The following is a 22,930-nucleotide window of genomic DNA, read 5'->3' on the forward strand; positions in this document are numbered from 1 at the left end:
ACAAGTAATTTAGTTAATTAAAACACTAGGTATATCATTAAAGGTTTTTTTTAATAGGAGTAACTTGTGTTATTCTTGCCTTTCCTTGCATACAGCTATGCAATGAGCATTGAACTGATTCCTGGCACTCAAGCTGAGGAGTCTGGTCTGAGATTCTTGTGCAGGATCCAAGACCAGATTTCCTGGCATGACTGCTGGGATCTCTGCAATCATTACCACTGATGGACTCAAATAGATGATGTAGCTCCAAGGTCAGGACTACCACATTTGGGGAGGAGTCCAGAACTCACTGGGACTCTTAATTGGGAAATACTAACTACGTAACTGCTGGCAAAACCCATCAAAATTCAGCCCATTTTTAAAAAAAATTATAATGTACATTTTAGTAAAAAGGACCTTTTTGAAATGTGATCCATTTTGAATATGGAGAAACTTCATTTTGTCACCTTTTTGCAGGAAAATTTTGCTTTGTTTGGTGGAAGGGGAGGGGGGAAGGTTTTCTCAATGTAATTGCCTAACAAAGAATACTTATTGAGGTTTATACAAAATGAATCAGAATTGGATTTATTATCACTGACTTAAATGATGTGAAATTTGTTGTTTTATGTTAGCAAATGATACAAAAGTGTTTAGAAATAATTTTCATTCATAGTTTTTAGCTGGTGAAGTTGTTATTTATGTTTAAACCTGGAGAATGTGCATTTATAAGTTATGCAGTTTTGGACTTTAAAGTTTGGACAGATTTGATATTAAAATCATGTATCCACATTGCTGTGATCGGGTGCAAGATCTTGAACTGAATGACCTTTCCACATCCACCCACACTAATGCATCAATTAGTACAAGGGATTGAACTTTGGAACCTCCATATTTTTATTTTTCTGGCTGCATAGTGTACAGTTCTAAAAGTAATCCAAGCTGCTAATTGAATGTTGGCCATGATTTCTGGGGTGGCTTGATTCATGGTACTGGAATATAAATGTGAGGAAGTAATGCTGCTTTGGTTGCTTGGACAGACTGCATCTGCAGGGGAGTTTTTAAGTTTGGGCACATATCCCAGATGGATCTATTGAGGTTGGAGTGGGTACCATGATAATTCAGTGGAATGGTCCAAAAACTTTAAGAATTACGTGATGACGACAAAGCTGTTAAAAGGTTGAGCGGTGTTCTGATAGGTGTTATAAATCATAAGATGAATTAATAGCATAGGTATAAAAATGTTTCCTCTTGGGGGGGGGGGGGCGGGGTGCGTGGGGGGAAGGATCAATCTTAAGATTATAGTCTGTCTACCTAAATGTGGAATCAAGAAGTGCGATTTCAGGAAGAAGTAATAGAAATCTGGAATTCTTATGACCTTTTGGGCTTTGGTGAGCGAGTTGAAATTTTAAAGTTAGCCTTACCAGTAAAAATCTGTCAATCTATCAAGTAATATGGACCAATGGGTTAATAGATTTTGCAGTCCAAGTGAATGGTGGAATGGATACAAGGGGCCGAATAGCCTACTGTTACAATATTGTCGTTGAAAAATGATGGCTCATTTTCTGTCTTGAATATGGCACTTCCTTGCGATTATTCCAAGTTCTTTGGCAGTGTGATTGTAACCTCCATATCCTGTAAAGCAACATTTAGTTAATGATGCAAAAGGGCTTGAAAGAGGAGATAAATGATTTTAAATATCAATTGTGAGAACTTTCAAAGTTCACCGTGAATCCAACCAATATTTTTTATATAGAAAGCAATTGTTTTCCATTCATTATGGTCAAGATGGCAGTTGCCCATTGTCTGTTACATGTGCCTCTGCTGGTATAACACCAATACCAGTGATCTTTGATGCATTTATTAAAACCCTGTTTTTCTCATCACAGGGTGACCTTCATAATGGGCTAAAGAATAGTGAAATTTCTCGCCGGCGGGCATACCATGGATGGAATGAATTTGAAATCAATGAAGATGAACCTCTTTGGAAAAAATATATTTCTCAGGTTAGACACAGCATTAGTTGCATTATAACCATGACCAAGCAATGTTCAGATGACAGAGGTCTGGTTTGTTTAATAAATACTTATTCTAGTATCTAAAAGGAGACAAGTGAACTCCGGAAGAGAAATCTTATATTTCCAAGATAGTTTTGAGTAGGGAGCAAAAGCAATGGTGGCAAGCTGTTAATTTCTTAATTTATACTGAAATCTCAAGAGACTAAGAATGCAAATCTTCTAAAAGTGGTGTTTGAGTTTGCTCCTGAAGTTGTTCATTTTAAAAAAACAAAAGGTGTTTTCTTCTGTGACTAGTTGGCTACTAGCATTTGCCACATCTTTCCATCAAGGGCAGCTCAGGTTCCATAATCAGACAAAAAATGCATGTTCTTTGCAGGGTAGAACACCTTTTCTGCCATGAAATAGACTAACATGGGATTGTTCTTTGGTTGTTAAACATAGAACAATTTAGCACTGGGCAGGCCATTTGGTCCATAATGTGCCAATCTTGATGCCAATTTATACTAAGTGACCTCCTCCTGTGATTCATCCTTATCCCTTCATTCTCTTCATATTCATGTGTCTATCTACAAGCCTCTTAAACTCCATCAAACTGCCTGCTTCCACTGCTACCCCGGTAAACTATTCCAGGTACCTACCACTCTCTGCATTTTAAAAAAAAACTTGCATATCAAGTCACCTTTAAACTCCCACCTTCCCCGCCCCCCCAAATCTTAAAAGCAAGTCCTCTGGTGTTTGACATTTCTACCCTGGGGAAAAGATTCTGACTCTTTACCCTATCTATGCCTCTCATAATTTTCAAAACTTCTATCAGGTCTCCCCTAAGCCTCCGACACTCTAGGGAGAACAACCCAAGTTTGTTCAACCTTTCCTTATAGCTCATACCCTCTATGCCAAACCTCTTCTGCACCCTTTCCATGGTCTCCACATCCTTTCTATAATGGGGCGACCAGAACTGCACGCAATACTTCAAGTGCAGGTCTGACTAAATTTTTGTATAGTTGCAGCATGACTTCCTTACTCTATACTCAACACCCCTACCGATGAAGGCAAGCGTGCCATAAGCCTTCTTTACCACCTTATCCACTTTCATTGAACTATGACCTGAACCCCAAGATCCCTCTGTACCTCAATGCTTTTAAGGGGCCTATCATTAACTGTATACTTTCTCCTTTCATTTGACCTCCCAAAGTGCAACACCTCACATTTGCTTGGATTAAACTCCATCTGCCACTTCTCTGCCCATATCTGTAACTGATCAATATCCTGCTGTATTCTTTGATAGTCCTTTACACTGTCCACAACTCCACCAATCTTGGTGTCATCTGCAAACTTGCTAATCCATCCATCTGCACTTTCAACCAAAACATTAATGTTTATCACAGACAACAGCAGTCCCAGCACCGATCCTTGCAGAACCTCCAGCCAGTATAACATCCTTCCACCCCTACTCTGTCTTCTATGGCCAAGCCAGTTCTGAATCCAAACTTGCAATGCACCCTGGATCCCATGCACCTTTATCTTCTGAATCAACTTACCATGAGGGACCTCATCAAATGCCTTACTAAAGTCCATGTCGATAACATCCACTGCCTTAACCTCATTAACCCCCTTTGTCGCTACCTCAAAAAACTCGTTCAAGGTTGTAAGGCATGACCTGCCCCGCACAAAACCATGCTGACTGTACCTAAGCAGGCCGTGCCTTTCCAAATGCGCATAAATCCTATTTCTCAGTATGCTCTCCAATAGCTTCCCTACTACTGATGTGAGGCTCACTGCCCTATAGTTACCTGGATTATCCCTATTTTCCTCCTTGAACAAAGGCATAACATTTGCTACTCTCCAGTCCTCTGGGACCTCACTTGTTGCTAGTGAGGACACAAAGATCTTTGTCAAAGCCCCAGCAATCTTTTCACTTTCTTCTTTCAGTATTCTGGGATAGATGCCGTCGGGCCCTGGGGACTTATCCACCTTAATGCTTTTCAGAAGACCTAACACTACCTCCCCCTTAATCTCAAAATGTCCCAGCACATTAGCATGCTCCACTCTGCCTTTGCTGTCCTCCAAATCCTTGAGGTGAGATGATAGTAATTGCATGAGCAGTGAAACTGATGTTTTGTCTTCAGTTGCAAAAGTAGTACAGTTCGCTAGTGGAGATAACATTGGAATAGGTACCCAGAAGGTTTGAGTTCAAATCTTTCTTTTGCTGATTGCAATACCTTCAGCTGGTTAAGTCTTGGACCTCTCTATCTTGTTTTTTTTTAAATGCAATTTTTAATATTTATTTATTAGTCACATGTACATCGAAACACACAGTGAAATGCGTCTTCTTGCTTTAACAACCAACACAGTCTGAGAATGACTTGTGGCGCCATCATAGCATGCCCACAACTTCCTAACCTGTATGTCTTCGGGATGTATTTCTACGTCTTCACCAATCCTTAGGCCTAGTATGCTGAGTTCCTCCAGCAGTTTGTTTTATGCTAATATCTCTGCTTGTAATACAGAACTAAATTTTGTTTGATAATGCTCTTAGGAAGCACCTTGTGATTTTTCTAAATTAAACACATGATCTAAATGGAAATTACTATTGCTGTATAAAAAAGGTTTTAGCATCAGAAAATGATCATGAAACTGTAATTCATACAAGCCCAAGTGATACATTAGTACACTCAGTAAAAGAAATACACATGGGATTGAAGCCCCATACTTTGTTCACAATGAAATGATTGATTCTTAACACCCTTGTAGTTGGATCCTGGGGTCAGTGTGGGCAGAAGGGATATTTTTGTTACCTTTCCTCATCTGTGCTATTACATATTTCCCTTTGTTATTATTGAGGTTGTAAATTGGTTTATTACCAATCAAAATTGCTATATTCCCATTGTGAGCTACTTGGATTGTATTGGTTACACACCTTGAAATGTCTAAAGAAGTGTGCACTTTGACTTTGGTTTTTACCTCATGTGCCCATTTTCTTTACGACATTATTGTCCCTGTCAAAATTGGGGATGCAGTTGGAACCCTTTAGAATAAAAAAAATCCTTATTTCTGAAGGGCAATGCTTAACCTACCTTGATTGGCTTTAGTTTTTGTTATTTTTGAGATTATTAGGATCTAATACTAGACTAATTTGTGTGTCAGAGAGGAGGGAAAATAAAATTTAAATTTATTGGATTGATTTCTGTGACTAGTTGACTACATTGTCTTGCAGTATTTCAGGATTCCTTCCTCCTTCTGTTAAAACTTTATCTTAAAGTGTTTACTTTCTTGGGATACTCTGTTACCACCTCCTGTACACCCCACCCCCCCACCCACCATCTCCCCACCTCTCCCTCCATCTCTCTCTCCATCCTCATGGAGCTGTGAACCTAAAGTCGGGTAAGATAGTGACTAATAAAGATATCTTATCTCATCTTATCTTATCTTATCTAAATGCTGATTGGTCAATAACTTTTCCCAGGGACCAAACCACAAGCTGATTTGGTGGCTTGTCTCCAAATCTGATGAGCTTGTTCTTGGCTATTGTGTAGATTTTTCTTTTTTTTCCATTTCCTAACTGTTAACAGTCAATAATATGGACATTTGTTATGGATAAATAAAGCAGAATGATATTTGGAGGTGCAATGCTGCATAGACTGGAAACAGCAGGAGGAAATGATTGCATTGTAGTGTTCTAGAGCAAAATAAAGTTGAGTCAGTTGGTCACGTTATTGCCGCTGAAGGTTCTTCATTGAAAACCCATTCCAGAGGTTTAAGGACAAAAATTTAGACTGACATTCCATTGCCATATTGAGTGAGAGCTACAGTCTTAAGAGTTCCTGTCTTCTGGTGAGACAATAAATGCTATTCATCAGATATAAGATGGATTATTTTCATGGAAGAATGTGAGATTCGCCAGTGTTCTGGCCAATATGCATCCCTCAATCAACATTCAAAAGCAAGTTATTTTATCAAAATGTTGTTTTTGGGAGTTTGCTGTGCACAGATTGACTGCTGCATTTCCCTAATACAATAATGATTAGATAGCAGAAGTACACCTTTGGGGCCTTCTGATAGATGTGGAAATGCGGATTCCCTTTTTATTAAGAGGGGTTATTCTGCTTGAACACTGCCCACCAAAGCATTCTACATTTGTTATATATTATTTTGATAAGTTCTATTGATTAAATAAATTTGATCATCATTATTGTGCTCTGTTTGCCTTCTTGTAGAATAGAGCACTACGATTTGCCTCACCCAGTTAAACTCTGCCTTTGATGAGATTGAAAAAATATTTTTGTAGAAGACACTGAGATTAGTTTCAGTATAATTTGTGTTTTTTTCAAAAAGTACATTGTACATTTCAGGTACAGCTCATAAACTTGTAATGCAGACAATGTTGAATTATGTTTCTTGCAACCATCTCGAAGTAGAAAAGAATTGATGTTTGTTAGTGAGATTGTCATCTTGCGCCTCTTGCTTTATTATACAGTAGTTACATGGATTCCATCAGGATTATGTTGTTAAACTTTTCTTACAATTATTTTGCAGTTTAAAAATCCTCTTATTATGTTGCTTCTGGCTTCTGCTGTTATCAGTGTCCTAATGCAACAGCTGGATGATGCAGTGAGCATTACAGTGGTAAGATATGGATGTTCATTTAAATATATGAATAAAGGTACAAGTACTCAAATTAGGAGCCAAATCATGCAGTTGAACAACTTCCATATTTACCTATTAGTACTTAGACAGATTTAAGGTAAAATTTTGATGGAGCAGCACACACGTAGATTATTTTTCTCTGTCATTCAATTAAAGGCTGAGAAAGAAACATTAAATTATTGGAAGAAAATTAAGGGGATTAAAATCAAATTGGGCACAGAGAGTGAAATAGAGGAGGAAAGAAATATTAGCCTAAGTAAGAAAGAGGGGTTAAGAAGAGGGGGAAGAAAATTTTTTTTGATATGTTTAAATCCTTTGAACAACACAGAATGGGATTGACCAGTTTAAAATGTACTACTTCAGAACTGGAGAGTTTTGTTGACTTTACTTGAATAGTAATTGATCTCCTTTAAAAAAAAATCTATGCTTGGTAACTTTGGGCCTTAACTGTTTGTGGTGGTTTAATGGGCAATTAATATGCCAATCTAGCAATTCCTTAAACTACAGATAGATTTAACATCAAATTGTCATTTGTGAGTGATGAATGCTAAATTATGAAGATCTGATCTGATTATGGAGATTCGTAACTTTCAACTTGTTTTGTCTTTTCCTGAACTTGCTGGCTAATATGTGCACAAATGTATGTCATGACTCCAAACCTCTCCATGACCAGATTCATTACCAGCATCTTTCCTACACCTGTATTTATCTGGAGGGCCTATCTTTTTGACCTAATAAATTCCAGAATCCAGCAATATAGAGAGGTGCAGGATTTTTGGAGACATTTAACATTTATTGCAATTTTTTTAATAGTCATTCAAGAGATATGGGCTTTGGAAGCTGGGACAGCATTTAATTGCCCTTCCCTAGTTGCCCTTGAGAAGGACAATTAAAACAAGTAATTTTAAAACATGGTTAAAAGTAAGACAAATGCCCAAAATGACTTAAAAAATTGAAAACAGTGCACTAAAACAAAATAATTATTTGAAGAAAGGGAACTTGTCCACCCTTTAACATCTTCATTCTAGCCTGTATTCAAAGGGATCTTTGAACCTACACCAGGACTAACATTGCACAATTCTAGGCAGTTTATTTTGTGAATATAAGCAAGGCTGGTCTCAGCTGCTGGACTCCATTGAATGCAGAAGCAGAGTGAACTGACAGATTTGGCTTCTTGGTCCATTCTGCCAGTGAATCTGGGACTTCTGCATTTGATAGATTGCGTGTACCAGATTTGTTTTTAAAACAAGATTTAGTCCATAGTAACTTTCTCATTCTCTTGGTGCTCGCCAAGCATTTCAATTTTAAATTTTGACAATATAAAGCTTAATTTTATTAATTTTGCTGTTGTGACATGGCCTTGCTCAGGAAAATCTTGATCTGTTTTCTTACTTCTGTGACACTATACAATTATTATATATAAAATAAGATCTTTATAAGCAGTTATGCAGTCATGAAAGCATTTTACATTAATTTAACACTAAGTGACTAATAATTCAATCTCCTTTTTCCTTAAAGAAAAATAAGGCTGGTTATAATATGGATTAATCACACTTTCTCTCTCTCTCTCTCTTGCTCTCTAATAGGCTATTCTAATTGTGGTTACAGTGGCATTTGTGCAGGTTTGTATCTTTCTGTATTCTGATTTTAAAACTCATTCAAATTGTAAATTTATAATTTTCCAGGTAGTGCTAAGCTATTGATGTTATCAACAACTTTGAGCTTTCATATTGTCAAATACCAATGTTTTGGTAATATTGCATTTATTGGTAGTAGGTAAATAACTTTAATTTTCACTTATTTTCATAAGACGTAGAAGGAGGCCATATGTCCCCAAAAGAGTCTGCACTGGCTGTCAGAGCATTCCTATCAGTCCCATTCCCCCACTTATTTTCCTGTAACCTGTACTCTGTCATGTGCCTATCAACTCCACTGCCCGCCCTCCCCCAATTCTCCAGCCGCTCTCCTACAGTAGGGGCAGCCACTTAACCTACCAGCACATCTTTGCGTTGAGGGTGGAAACTGGAAGCACCCAGGGGAAATAACACCGTCAGCAGGGAAAACTTGCAAACTCCGCAGGAATAGCACTCGGTCAGATTTGAACACAAGTTCTCTGGAGCTGAGCAGCAGCATTAACTGCTGCTCCTGTTACTATTATAATGAGCTTAAAACCTGAAACATTTAGGAAGCCCGAGCTTTTTACAAAATTAGTGGATGTTATTAGGTTTTTTCCATTCTTTAATAAACTTGTTGTCAATTTGTCAATATTGTCAAGTTTGGCTCAGTGGTAGCATTCAAAGACCACACACTACACACACATTTTGTGTATGTAAAGAAACATAATACTCTGTCCAACAATTACATCTTATCCAACATTGTTATAAGCATTTGTCTAGTCATTGTTTCGTTGTGTAGGAACCTGAAAGCAGCAATGTAGATTTAGCTGCTACATTTCTCTGCAGCATTCCAGAAAGATGTCAAGTGCCTTGGGACATCATGATGTCATGAAAGGCATGGCATTATTGCAGTTTCTGTCTATGTTGCAAAGGTTGTACTTTTTTCTTCTCCTGATAGTGTCTTTGAACACTAGCCATTACAAGGTAAGATCTCTGATAGTTTTCTCCAAGATGTTGTTATACTCCAAGAAAGTTGTTTTATCGCCCTTTCCGTTGATGTATTGGCACAATTTTTGATAACCATGTATAGTGGTATATGACTAATTTTGTACAGATATGATTTTCAACGTGAGTATGAACTAGTCTGAGAGAAGCAAATCTTTTCTAATTTGTGTACACCTTAAAGCCAAGAAATTGATTTATGAATCCATGCTAATTTCAATCTATCCAGCTCACCAACGTAAACGGAAATGTTACAGTACGCTTACTGCTTCCCTCGTCCTTTCTTGCTTGGATCTATTTTTGGCATTTGCCTTCTGTCATTTCAAAACTCAGTTATGACAACTTAAAACCTGTGCCTTTCCCATGAGAATACCTCAGCTTGAATTATTGCTGGTTCTACATCTATGTTTTCCTTATTCCATGATGAACAGTTTTCCTCAAAAGTTCACCCATTAAATCATCTCAAAGGTTTCTCCTATAACATGTTAAACTTGACTATGTACCTTTCAAGGATTTTGGTATGACCTCTTTTAAAACAATGAAGTTGTGTTGGCCCTTTTTTTTTACTATCTTAAGGCATGACACAGACCTAATGATTATAGGTCTCTGCTGGTTCTGAAAGCAATGTGTGATTATGGATGTGCACTCAAACCTTATTGGCATGACTTTAAAGACATTGCTTAAGAAAAATTATTTTCCCTAGAAGAACTGATAATGAAATATGATAAGTAAACTAACTTAAAATTACATTGCATTTTCCAAGCTTAAAAATATGTATACATGCCATTCATACATTTTCTGCATGGTGGCACTTCAACTCAATTAATTCAGTCTCCTAGGAGACTATCAGAAGGTTAAGGGTTTTTACCTGCCCTCTGCCATTTAAAAATAATCTGGTTTCATCTTTTCTGCCTGTTGGTCATCAGGCTGCAGTAACAACAGAACAGGAATAGGAAGCTTGCCAATTTTGATCACACTGTTTTAAAATCCTTAAAAAAAAAACTGGATACATAAATTAAGAAAAGGCACTGTATATTTTGATTTGTGTTCATCCCAACAAATCCTAGAAGAATAAGACTTTGGTTTATAATTTTACAGTAACCTTATGATTTTGTTTTCCTACATCTGTATTCATGACAACACAATAAATAAACCTCAGTGTGAGCACTGCTATACAGTAACAGTAGACACAAATAAAAACAGAAAATGCTGTGAAAATCATAGGTCAGACAGTATCTATGGAAAGAAAGTATTAACACTTCAGGTCTGATTACTTAAGTCAACAGTTTCCTTTCATATGAATGCAACAAGAATAATGATAGGCATCTTGCAGAATTAATATATACTCTCAAGCAATTATGTTGTAAGCTTCAGATGGTGATTGAAAATCTTTAAACTTTGCTCAGGGCTTGACCATGAACTCCCTTCTCTATTCGGTGCTGAGAGCCTTAAAAAGCATTGCAAATGTAGATTAATTTGTGTAGTAACTTTGGCCTCGGTATATATTATCAATAAATTGAGTCTTAAATCCACAACCATTTGACTTGGATTCAAGAAGGATACTTCAAAGTTCCTGCACCAAAGGAGATTTTTGCTCCCAAGTACTGCCAAAAGGTAGATTAAGTACTAGGAAGTTAATTGGCAGAAGGGAGATCTTTTACAAGGTGCAATATGTAACTCATTTGGGTGCTAGTGAGACTTTAGAAGTGGACAGTGTGAAGTGGTTCAAGATTTATTAAGGTGAAACTGGAAATGATCTGTGTAATATTAATAAGATTATCATGTTGTTATATTAATAGGATTACCATGTTACATACATCTGTGTGCTGAGTTTAAAATGTTGCAAATGTTCCCTGTGCAAAGACATCACTATTTTTGCTAATACCCTACAGGAATATCGGTCGGAAAAATCCCTTGAAGAGCTAAGCAAATTGGTTCCCCCAGAATGCCACTGGTATGATCTCTATTACCCTGAGTTTTTTTTCTTCTGTAGTGTTCTTTCATGGTTAATGTGCAAAAGCAGCAAAAGTAAGCTGTACGCTATTACTACCACAGAGCACAGGAGGCTGTTTACAAGCCATTGATTCTATTTTTTTTGCGTCATTTATGTCATAAGAATTTAACTATTGTTTCACGTGCTCAGCGAAGGGAGTAATTTCTTCTGTTTTACATTTATTCTATCACGTGTCTGCCCTTCCAGCCAGCCTATTTGTATCGTCTTTTACTATCCTCCTCACTGGTAACTACACTTACAAGCTTTGTTGCAGAGCAGATTTGGAAATTATATTCTGCAGATCCACATTCTGTGGATATCAAAAACGTTGCTGGTAGCATTGAATCCTGGGGAGCAATACTGTTAATCATTGTCAATTGTGAAAAGTAATCACTTGCCTATTACCACTACTCTGGCTTTATGCCAATTTCCTATCCATTCTGCCAGAGACCCTATATTTCAATGGCTTTCGTGTAGGACTTTTTCAAATGCTTCCTTAAAATCCATCTTGATCATCTCCTGCATCCCCTTTTTTAACTTCCTTGATCGAGAAAATGTGTTCTAACCATCAAAAAAAAATTAAATGCATTAGTTGAAACATGGAGGTGTGGCATACGCTTCCCTTTTTCCTTTCTTCATCTTTCATTTATCATCCATGGAGCTTTGACTTCCTCACCCTTTTCTCCCTTTTATGATTGAAGCCATCCTCATCATTATTGGGGAGGTCCTGAGCAGTGGTAGAGGCTTCCACGCATAAATGAGACATAGCATACAGCAGTTTCCTTCGATTTAACCATGGTTTTTCTCAGTACATTTCCTGGAAGGCATGAATCGTAATTTGGTTTAAATCCAAAGGTTGAATAGTTTGGGGGAAATAATTATATTTTAAAAATCATACAAGTGCAGCAGGACGTGCTCTTGAGGTTCGACTGGGGTACAATTCTGGGGTCAGGTATTACTTTAAAACTAAATCCTGGTATACATAAGGTTAGACTAACATTGAATTGGTAAAAAGATAATGTTCCCTTCCTCTGCTTAATGAGAACAAGATCTGCATATGTACAGTAGCAATGTAATGTAATGAATTAGGCCTCTTTTTTTTTGTTCACTGTTTTGGCTTGAGTTTTTCTTTATTTACCCTAGTGTAAGGGAAGGAAGGGTGGAACACTTGCTTGCCCGAGAACTGGTTCCAGGCGACACTGTTTGCTTGACTGTTGGTGATAAAGTCCCTGCTGACCTGCGTTTGTTTGAGGTAATGAATGGGTCTACCAAAGTAATGTTTTTGTTTTAATATTGTATTTGCACTTTATTCCACAATTTCTTTGAAATTATGAAAAAATTGACATGCAAGCTGTTTGAAATTGTCTTTTAAAATACCGCATTGTATCAGAACATTGCTCTATCAATCCTGTGACCATATCTCTTGCTGTTAGGAATCTTCAGTGATACCATTAGTTTATTTCCTACTTGGCTCTTAAGGAAGCCTGGACTTTTGTAGTTATATTCCAACTTTATTAAGCAACGGTTCACTGATAAATTCTTTTGAAAAGAAAATGTCATGTTAGTACATTTGAAGGATGAGTGCTGTTGAGGTTAAAATTCTGATACTGATTAATTAAATTTGGAGGCTTTTGGACTCTTGGAGGAATTGGTGTTTGTAGTGCTAATAATGAGTAATGCAGGAGGGTACTATTATTAATGAGATGCTCATCTGGTGAAGCTGCAACACAGGATTATATGCCTGCAGAACAGCATGGAATAGATAGAGCTAAACTATCCTGCCAGAAAGGCTCTGCAGTTCTGCCACATCTTGAGTGGTGATTGACAATTAAACAGCTGACTGGAGAAAAAGGCTCCAACAATATCCCCAGCCGTAACAATGGTGAGGCCCGCCATATGAGTACTAAAGTATTTGCAACCATGTTCAACCAGAAGTACTGAACGGATAATTAATCAGGCGTCTCCTCAGATTCTTACTATCACAGAAGCCGTAAATAAAAACAGAATTGCTGGAAGCATTCAGCAGGTCAGGCAGTATTTGTGGAAAAAGAGTAAATATTTTGGTTGATGACCCTTTGTCAAAATTAGAGAAAGAAAGAAAACTAGTTTGTTTTAAATTACAGAGAGGGTGGGGGAGAGAGATATGACGTAGGGATTATCTCTGATAGGATGAGTACCAAGGTTGTCTTGGGGATAAGATCAAGATAAGGTTATTCAATTGATAGATTAATGAAGTAAATTAGAGAACACAAAGGAATACAATAGCTGTGTAATGCAAAGCTGTAGGAAAACTGAGTCTACATTACAGATGATGACTTGCAGCAGAACTGCCAGGTTTTGAGACAGAGAATGAGGTGAAGTTTCTCAGGTTTTACATTGGGCCTTGTCATAACAGTGCACAGGACCACAGACGGATAGGTCAAAGAGCAAGTGAGATGTAAAATTTAAAATGGTCAGCAACATGAGCCTTGGGGCTTTCTCTTAAAAATCATTGCTGTTTAGCTTGGATTAATCTGTGTTTTTCTCTATGCAGGCTAACACTGTCTCTCAGAATTGATTTCAGTAATTTTCCCATTACTGAACTTCAACCAGCTAGCCTGTAATTACTCTGTTCTCCCTCCTTCCCTTGTTAAATAATGGTACAATATTAGCAGTCCTCTGGTGCCACTCTTGTAGCATGGAGGATTGAAAGATGTTTTCCTTCCATTGTTCCTTTAACAGTCTGGGAAAAATTTCATACCAAATGGAGACATTGGTATCTTCTCAAAGGAGCAAGCAGTGGTCAGATATTAAGGCTTTGCAATGCTGCACTAATACTTTTAATGCAGCTGGTTAAAAACAATTTTGATAGTAGCCAAGAAAATCAAATCGCCTTGCTTTATTGACTGTAGGAAGAATGCAAAGAACAGGTGATCATTTCCTGAGCTCTTGTTACATGCAGTATCCCTTCTGAAGTTCTAAAATTTGGAGAGGAACTTCCAATGCAAATTCACAGCCTCGTCTCCCACATATGTCAGGGACCTCGGACACCATAATCACAACCATCTGCAAGCTGGGATGGATCTACTTGTGGTAACTACAGAGGTGCATTTACCACAATCAGACACAGGGAAAGTCACAGGTCTGGCACAGGGAACGTTATTGCAAGGGTTTTCCTCGACTACTGCCTCTCAGTAGCTGAAGAGTTACTTTTCACCTCTCGGTGAAGGCAGACACAGTGTTGAAATTCACCCTCACCTTCAGTACACCAACACAGCCTTTTGCCATCTGAGGAAGTGTATTTGAAGATCAAGATTTTTTTATTACAACACCAAAAGAGGCCATTCATCCCGTTGAGCCATTGATGTCTCCCAGCATCCTCCCAATTTCCCCATAAACCCTCCAATGTATTCTCTCACGTGATCATCAACTCCCCTTTGATTCTTTGGCCACTTAACCTCTCTAAGAGGTAACTTTACAGTAGCCAATTAACCTACCAGCGCACTTTTGGGATGTGGGAGGAAACTGGAGCACCCGGCAGAAACCCACGCAGTCTCGGGGAGAATGTGCAAAGACAGTCACTGTGATCAGGATCAAACCTGGGCTGCTGGAGCTTTGAGGTACTGCAACATTGTGTTGCCCCTTGCAGTCAGTTGTGCTGAGCAGGCCATGTTGCTTGCATGTCTGACACCAGACAGCAAGCTCTGTGAGCTCTGTTATGGAAAGCGATTACCAGGACAACAGAGGAAATGATGCAAGATGTTCTGAAATCCTCCTTGGAAAAATTGTAATATCCCCAGTAATTTGGAATTCTCGGCCCAAAATGGAAGAACACTGAGAATGATGGACATTAAGGGGCAAACATTCCAAGGAAGAAGGTTGTGATTGAAAATGGGTCATCCCAATCCTAAGCTGTCACTGCCGGGATTCCTTGGGGTTGTGCCTTAGTTCCAACCATATTCAGCTGCTTCAGCAATAGCCTGCCTTAACACTAGATCAAAAGTGGAGATGATCATTGATTGCTAATGTTCAATTCCATTCACAAATCATCAGCAAATGAAGCAGTCTATGCCTGCATTCGATGAAACCTAGACTTTAGAGAAACCAAATGTAGATTGGATAACTGCGTTATGGATAAGATGAGGGAACATTTGCTGTGTTTAGTGTACAGGGGTGGCCTTGAGCTTTCTGTTGCCTGTACTTCAGTTCACATTCCTACTCCTGCTCTGACCTATCTGTCTGTGTCCTCCTTCCCAGTTATAACGAGGCCCAATCCAAACTTGAGGAATGACACCTATTCTTTCCTCTGGGCATGTGGCCGTCTTGTGAACTCCATATGGAATTCTGCACCTTGGATATCTCACTTTCTCCATTTGTATCAGAATTTGTCAGTGTTGGCAAAGGGATGAATGTAGGCTGGGATATCTCTGCTCCACCATCTCCCAGCTGAGAGGGCAGCCTCAATGGAAACTTCCAAAGTTTTTGCAGGGTTTGACAGATTGGATGCAGGGATGCTATTTCTGTTGGTTGAGGAGTCTGGAACCAGAAACAGTGGTTTCAGAATAAGGTGAAGGCCACTTGGGACTGAGGTGAGGAGAAATTTCTTCTCACCTCAGAACGTTTGGGATTCTCTAACCTGGAGGGCTGTGGAAGCTCAGTTATCAAGTTCTTTCAGACAGAGATCGGTCAATTTCAGTGTCATAAGGGAATCGAGGAAAATAGGGTCGGTGCAGGAGTAATGGCTTTGAGGTAAATGAAGCAAGCATAAAGGGTCAAATGGCTTGTTCCTGCTCCCACTTGTGTTCGTATTTAATTTCCAACCTTGATCTCTTTGCAGCCACATCTTAGCAATGGCCATTAGATCATACCATTTATTTGTATCATTAATTCATCTATCTTGCTGTGGATGCTGCATGTATTAAAATAGTCTTCAGTTTTGTCCATATTACCATTTTTTCCTGCTCTGAATCTAATTGGGCATGTGCTTTTGTTTGTATTGTCTGATCCATTTCCTGATTGACATGTAATATCACTACTCGTTTTGCTATTCTGTGCCATCATCTTGTCTTTTAGCTTAAACTTACTATATTTCCCCTTACCAGCACCCTCTTTCCCCCCTACTATTTACTTGAAAACCTTATCAATAGTCCTCATTATTTAATTCACAGGAACACTAGGTGTAGCCTGATTTGAGTGAAGCCAGTATTTATGTCAATGCCCAATGATTCAAAACCCATTCGTTCTGCACACTTCTGAAGAAGGAGCATGCAGGAAACCGGATATGCTGTACGTAAAGAGAGGAAATAACAAGCATGAGGAAATGTTCTGTACTCTTTATTGTATGTGGTGTAAACTCAATCATTTTCATTAGCAGCCTCTCTGGTCCCAGTTTTGTCCATGTAGCACAATTATGCGAGACATCAGTTTGATCTTGAATTTTAGTTAGGAAAACAATTTTACTGAGTATTGTGTAGCCAAGAGAATTCGAATAGCAAATGGGTGAATTTGCCTCAACTAGTCAGTCACTCAATCTGTTGGTGCAGTGTGATTAAACAAAGGTCATGCACTCTACCAGGGGAAAAGAATTATAGAAAATTAAAAATACAGAAGTAAGCTAATTAAATAAACACAAGTTGCTGAAGAAAGCAGTGAAGATCCACCTGTACCAAAATGTGGCCAAATTCAGGCCAGCACCATGCAAGCATTTTTAAGGAAAGTTTATGCCCAAACAGCCAAAAGGCCTCTTTTGAATATCATTAACTTCTATCCTTTATATTAAACCCATATAAAATTGAAGCTCCTAAAATCAAAGTTCAGACCAGAGATGTGCAGCATGCCCAAGGGAAAAGTGAAATATCAGTCCTGAGCTTGCAATTGGTCCTAATTAAAACTATAAGAAACAGAGAAGTTGAGAATGGGGAAAGGTTATATGTGTGCCAGGGAGTAGTGAAGGTGACATTTAGAAAGAGGTATTCAGCAAAGTAGTCATATCTATATTCGGTCTGTTCAATGTGGAATGATCCATCTCTACCACCAGCAAATTATGTATTCATAATTGGAAAAAAAAATTGCCTGTAAATTCCTGATAAATGCAAGGAAATATTTGGAGCTGCAGGCAAAATGTGGGAAGAGGTCAGTATACAGGTTTTGCTTGTGTAGATGCTGGGGAAGAATATCCAAGTGCAAATCATAGAAATGTTAACAAGGATATCCTGGAGAGAGTGATTCACTTGGAAAGCAGAAAATAGAGTGTAAAATAAACTTGGAGACCAGGTTCTTTTATTCCAAACTACTATTAATGGAATCTCCCTGGTTCTCTTGTTATTGGATCTGTCTTGAGCCTCTTTCCTTTATCTAGTTCTATTTGTTGAATATCTAAGGTTTTTGTTGAAATAATTGTCAACCATTTAAACTGTTGGGTGTCTCTGGTTGTTATATCTGTTTTGGTTCTCCCCTTTTTATTCTTCCAACTGTGTTTAAAATATAGAATTTAACACAATATATGAGCATTTGCACCCAAAAAAATATGAAATGGCAGCTAACCCAGCACATATCCCTGGGCACAGTGACAACTAGTAAATAATATTCATTGTTAAATTGAATGGGATTTGCCAGGATCACGTGGCTCCATATGTAACCGAACTGCAGAGGTGAGGTAAGAGCGACTGCCTTGACATCAAGGAAGCATTCAAGAAGCCCTAATATAAATGTCTGGAAGATGATTTTGCTTGTTCAAGGCTCATCAACCCACCCTCTAGGAAATTTCGAAAGGAAATCCTTGGATCAGTGTTGTCACCTGAACTATCCAGACACAACAAACAGTCTGTTGCATAAGGACAAAATCTACCCCATTCAATCGATCATAATGGCTCCAGTTTTTACAATCTCCGAAAAGCACTGTCATTACTTGCCAAGGCTACTCTGACAACCTCTAAGTCTGGTGATCTCTGCCACCAACAAGGACAAGGAAAGAAGGCACATATAGGAGTACCACTGCCTGCAGGTACCCCTCCATGTCACACAGCATTCCTGACTTGGAAATGTATTGTCACTGGGTTTAAATCCTGGAACTACAACCCCATGACATCATTGTAGAACTGCAGTGGTTCAAGAAGACAACTGGCTGTTACCTCTTGATGGGTAATAAATGCTGCCCTTGGCAGTGATGCCCAAATCCAGTAAATGAATAAAAATTGGTAGTATCAGTCAAGGAGAACTTAATGGCTGTAAATATCCTGGTCAGCAATTGTTATTTTTTTTAATTTTATTTTTTAAATTTTATTTACAGCGTGGTAACAGGCCCTTCCGGCCCAACGAGTCCGCGCCACCCATTTTTTTTTTAAAGCCAAATTAACCTACCTGTACGTCTTTGCAATGTGGGAGGAAACCCACGCAGACACGGGAGAACATACAAACTCCTTACAGACAGTGGGAATTGAACCCTGATCGCTGGCGCTGGGAAAACGTACAAACTCCTTACAGACAGCGACGGGAATCAAACCCCGATTTATCAACTACTTTGAAAGAAAATGGATGCAATTTGAGTGATTTGCATAAATCCAGTTAATTTTTCTGGTATCTGACTTCCTTAATGTAGTAATCACCTTTTCAGTTAATCTAGAGGACCTATTAATCTATTTATTCCATGTTAATAAAACAAGTCTTTAATACAAAGGAATGTATGATGTTAAAAAAGTTAAAGCTAAGTACTAGGTTGTCCAGTATTTTGGGCTCCCTTACAAACAAATATGGCTGTAAATGCTTTTCTTAAACTGTGATTTTATGATATTTCATCAGACTGATTTCATTCTTCTGAATCTGTACTTATTTTCTATTTTATGCATTTATGAGAAATGGATAGATAACCTAGTTTTTAATGTTTTTTGGATTTGCACAGATTAAATCAGGATCTTTAACTGCAATTCCAATAAGAAATCTTTCACTGTGCTGTAAAAACAACTTTAAGTCATAATGAATTGCATTAGACTTTACCTGCACTGCCCAAATCTGCAACCTCTGTCATCAAGATGGAGAAAGACAGGAGGCCTCCATGGGTCTTGACTTAATGATGCTGAATTTTTAAAAAGCTGTTTAATGATTTCCTGCTGATACGAGGGAAATCTTCCTATTCAAGAGTATTTTGCAGTGCCGAGAGAAACCAGATTTGCCTTTTGTTAAACACATTTACTGTTCAGAATGTGGTGGCCTCCAGTGTGCTGCCCTGTAGCAATCCTTTGCATATCACCAGAGCTAGACTCTATAATTTTTTTTTGGTTTTTTTGCCTGATGTTTTACCCTTCATTATGTATACATGGAACTGTGTCAGCAGGTAGTTGCTAATTTTTCTGGATCTGTACTGAATATCTATGCAAATGGAAACTTAAGAGGATGTAGAAAATTAGCTCCAAAACACTATGTGCTTAATGGCATACTAGGAACTGGGATAATGAGATTAGCTGGTTGAAATCATGTCTGTTCTAAAAAGACATTTCAGTAGTTTAATGAGGATTTTCATAAACTTTGTGGTAAAATCATACATAACAAGTCCCTGTCTATACTTATTACCCCCCACTCCCCAAAACCCACTTCAAAACACTCTTTCCCTCTCTTAAATTTGCCCACTTTACGCAGGCCATGCAACACCTGGCTACTATGCACCAGTGACAAGGGAGGTAAAATGTTTATATTTGTATGATCTACTCTGGGAGCATGCATTTGAGGACTTTTAATAAAGGCATAACCAGGCTCATATGTAATGTGGCTTCCATTCAAATAATTTGCCAGAAATGTGCAGATTGTATGCGAAAGGTATGAGAAACTTTTCTGGGGATATTTAAGTTTTATTTTGATGTAATGAATTAATGTTTTGTTTTAAGGTTGTGGATGTATCCATTGATGAGTCGAGCCTCACAGGAGAGACCTCCCCATGTTCAAAGTCAACATCTCCGCAGCCAACAGCTACTAATGGAGACCTGACATCCCGAAATAATATTGCTTTCATGGGCACATTGGTTAGATGTGGTAGGGCGAAGGTAATTTTGACTGCTGAACACAGTTAATTATGAAGACAAATGAATATAGTTTAGTTAAGTCTACAGTTTGGCAATATTAATTAATTAAGAATTGTTTAGAACCTTGGAGACAAAAAAGACTGCAGATGCTGATATCTGGAGCAACACACAACTCACTAGACGAACTCAGCAGGTCAGGCAGCATCTATTGGAGGGAAATGGACAGTTGATGTTTCGGGTGGAGACCCTTTATCTTGACCCTCAACCACTTCCCTTTTGGCTCCTCCCTAATCCTCAAGGGTCTCAGCCGGAAATGTCAACCGTCTGTTTCCCTCCATAGATGCTGCCTGATCCACTGAATTACTTAGCACTATGTGTGTTGATTCCTTTAGAACATTGCTCTAGGTTCCAATTTTTTCTGGCAACATCATTTTGCCTCTTGTGTAACAGCACAAATGCAGGCTGTCCCAGTTAATTTAATCTGAAACACCTAGTAGCATGTCCCCATGTAATAGTTGGTAACATTCTAATACTTGTGTTTTTACAGGGCATTGTTATAGGAACAGGAGAGAACTCTGAATTTGGAGAGGTTTTTAAAATGATGCAGGCTGAAGAAGTAAGTTTTTGTAACAACCATTTCAGCATTATTCATTTATGTTTTTACTTAATAAATTCTTGCATTTTGCCATTTCTCGAGGAAGTTTCATTGCAGTGCAACCTCCACAATTCCATATGCAAGATTTATTTGCTGAGAACTTTTGCATTTCAACATTGAAGACTAATGCAATCGTTTGAAGCTCTTGAGGTTAAAATTTTTAACCCTCGGTCATACTTTGGTGCATTAAAAGTATTGTACTTTGAAGCTTTAACCTTTTAGATAATGTTGGTTTTATTCTTAAAGCTGCCATTTCAAGGGAGTTTGGTACCTTAAGCTCTCTTAAAAACTCAAGTTGAACATTCGGAGGTGGAACAAACGAGTAATATGGTAATAATGTCCCTGAAATGTTAGGAGTAAATTATTGCGGTTACATTAGGGAGGAATAAACGGTAGGAATTTAAAGAGGTAAATGGGAGGGCTGATCATTTTAAATTGGATGTTACATTAATCTCAAATAGATATATCATAGTTTAAAGTATCTACTTACTTTGCTCTTTCAATTTGTTTTCATCTTTCTCAGGCACCAAAAACACCATTACAGAAAAGTATGGATCTTTTAGGAAAACAGCTTTCGTTCTATTCCTTTGGTATTATTGGTAAGAGAAAGAATTTTGGATATTAAACCCTCTTGAGAATGGAATTGATTTATGTTTTGTTATATTGTGATTTTATTTTTCAGTTGCTTGAAATTGAAATGACGTGAAGAATGTGAAGTTAAATCAGTTTAAATGCATGAATAATAGAGGAAATTGGATAGATTTGTCAAAATTAACAGGATTTTGAATGTGAGATGCAGTTTATATGGGAATTGTGCTTATTTATCAGATTGATAACATTATTGGAATTAAGCTTCTGGAACTTCTAAGCTATACCTAGAGGTTAACTTTCCTAGAACTTGGCTTGAATCTTGCATTGAAAACAGTTGTTACCTCTCCTACTCGGAATTAATTATCCTAATTGTGTGTTTGGTGCATATCGTTTTACTATTTTGATTCAGTGCATGCAAACCTGTACAAATTTAGCAATAACACAATGAATTTTCAAGGTAGTCTTTTGAGAAACTTCTTAATGAAAGACAAAAATATTTGGTAATTAGCCATTATAATTATGCAAAAAAGTTGCATCTGATTCTATTTGCACATTCCATCCTTGAAACCCTTCACACCTGATCCTAAATTCTCCAAGATCCAATGGCTTTCATTGTCTCTTCAAAATTTTGTCCTTTTTTCAAAAAAAAAAGAAGGCTTTGAGGTTTCCTTGTCTGTTACCCCCACCCATAACCTTCTTTCCTTAACATTATCTTCTTATCCACACTCCCTTGACTACCTTTGGTTACTCGTTCATTCACTTCTTCTGTCCTCAGAAAGAAAAGCTCTGCTAAGTTTCCTCTCCCTTGTAACCTCCATTTCTACGCCATGCCTCTTTTGGTAAAAAGAGTTTTTTTTTGTTTTTTGGCTTTTTAAATTTTCTTCCTCAATGACTTCCATTTTTCCTTCACTCCTGCACTAGTAAATTGGTTTATTACTGTAACATGTACCAAGGTACAGTGAAATTCTTTGTTTTGCATGCCATCCATACACCATCACAAAAGTGCATTGAGGTAGTATAAGGGAAAACAACAACAGAATGCAGAATAAAGTGCTACAATTATAGAGAAAGTGCAGTGCAGGTAGACAATAAGGTGCAAGGCCATAACGAGGTAGATTCTGAGGTCACGAGTCCATCTTCTCATATTAGGGGACCATTCAATAGTCTTATAACAGTGGGAAAGAGACTGGTGGTATGTGCTTTCAGGCTTTTGTATCTTCTGCCTAATGGGAAGGGGGAGAAGAGAGAATGTCTGGGGTGGGTGGGGTTTTTGATTATGTTGGCTGCTTTACTGAGGCAACAAGTTGGCTGCATCCATTATTTTGTCTTCTCATGTTCACAGCACATTAAGTTGGTTGCTGACGTGAAAAACTATTGAAATATGTTGATGTATAGATTATTATAACTCTTAAGCAAACTATGTGTCATTTCCAGCAGGTGTTAAA

The 22,930-nt window shown here is 38.0% G+C and overlaps 1 protein-coding gene across 2 annotated transcripts in view; it reads left to right on the forward strand.

Moving 5' to 3' along the window:
- Nucleotides 1–22,930, forward strand: part of atp2c1 (ATPase secretory pathway Ca2+ transporting 1) — a 92,659-nt gene that overhangs the window by 36,088 nt on the left and 33,641 nt on the right. For both annotated transcript variants that reach the window (XM_052015495.1, XM_052015494.1), the window contains exons 3-10: nt 1,866–1,982; nt 6,528–6,617; nt 8,225–8,260; nt 11,149–11,210; nt 12,393–12,501; nt 20,105–20,260; nt 20,787–20,855; nt 21,418–21,493. In XM_052015495.1, the coding sequence (XP_051871455.1) occupies nt 1,866–1,982; nt 6,528–6,617; nt 8,225–8,260; nt 11,149–11,210; nt 12,393–12,501; nt 20,105–20,260; nt 20,787–20,855; nt 21,418–21,493 (715 nt within the window). The remainder of the gene's footprint in view (nt 1–1,865; nt 1,983–6,527; nt 6,618–8,224; nt 8,261–11,148; nt 11,211–12,392; nt 12,502–20,104; nt 20,261–20,786; nt 20,856–21,417; nt 21,494–22,930) is intronic.

This window comes from Pristis pectinata, chromosome 5, assembly GCF_009764475.1.
Source record: "Pristis pectinata isolate sPriPec2 chromosome 5, sPriPec2.1.pri, whole genome shotgun sequence".
Lineage (NCBI taxonomy): Eukaryota > Metazoa > Chordata > Chondrichthyes > Rhinopristiformes > Pristidae > Pristis > Pristis pectinata.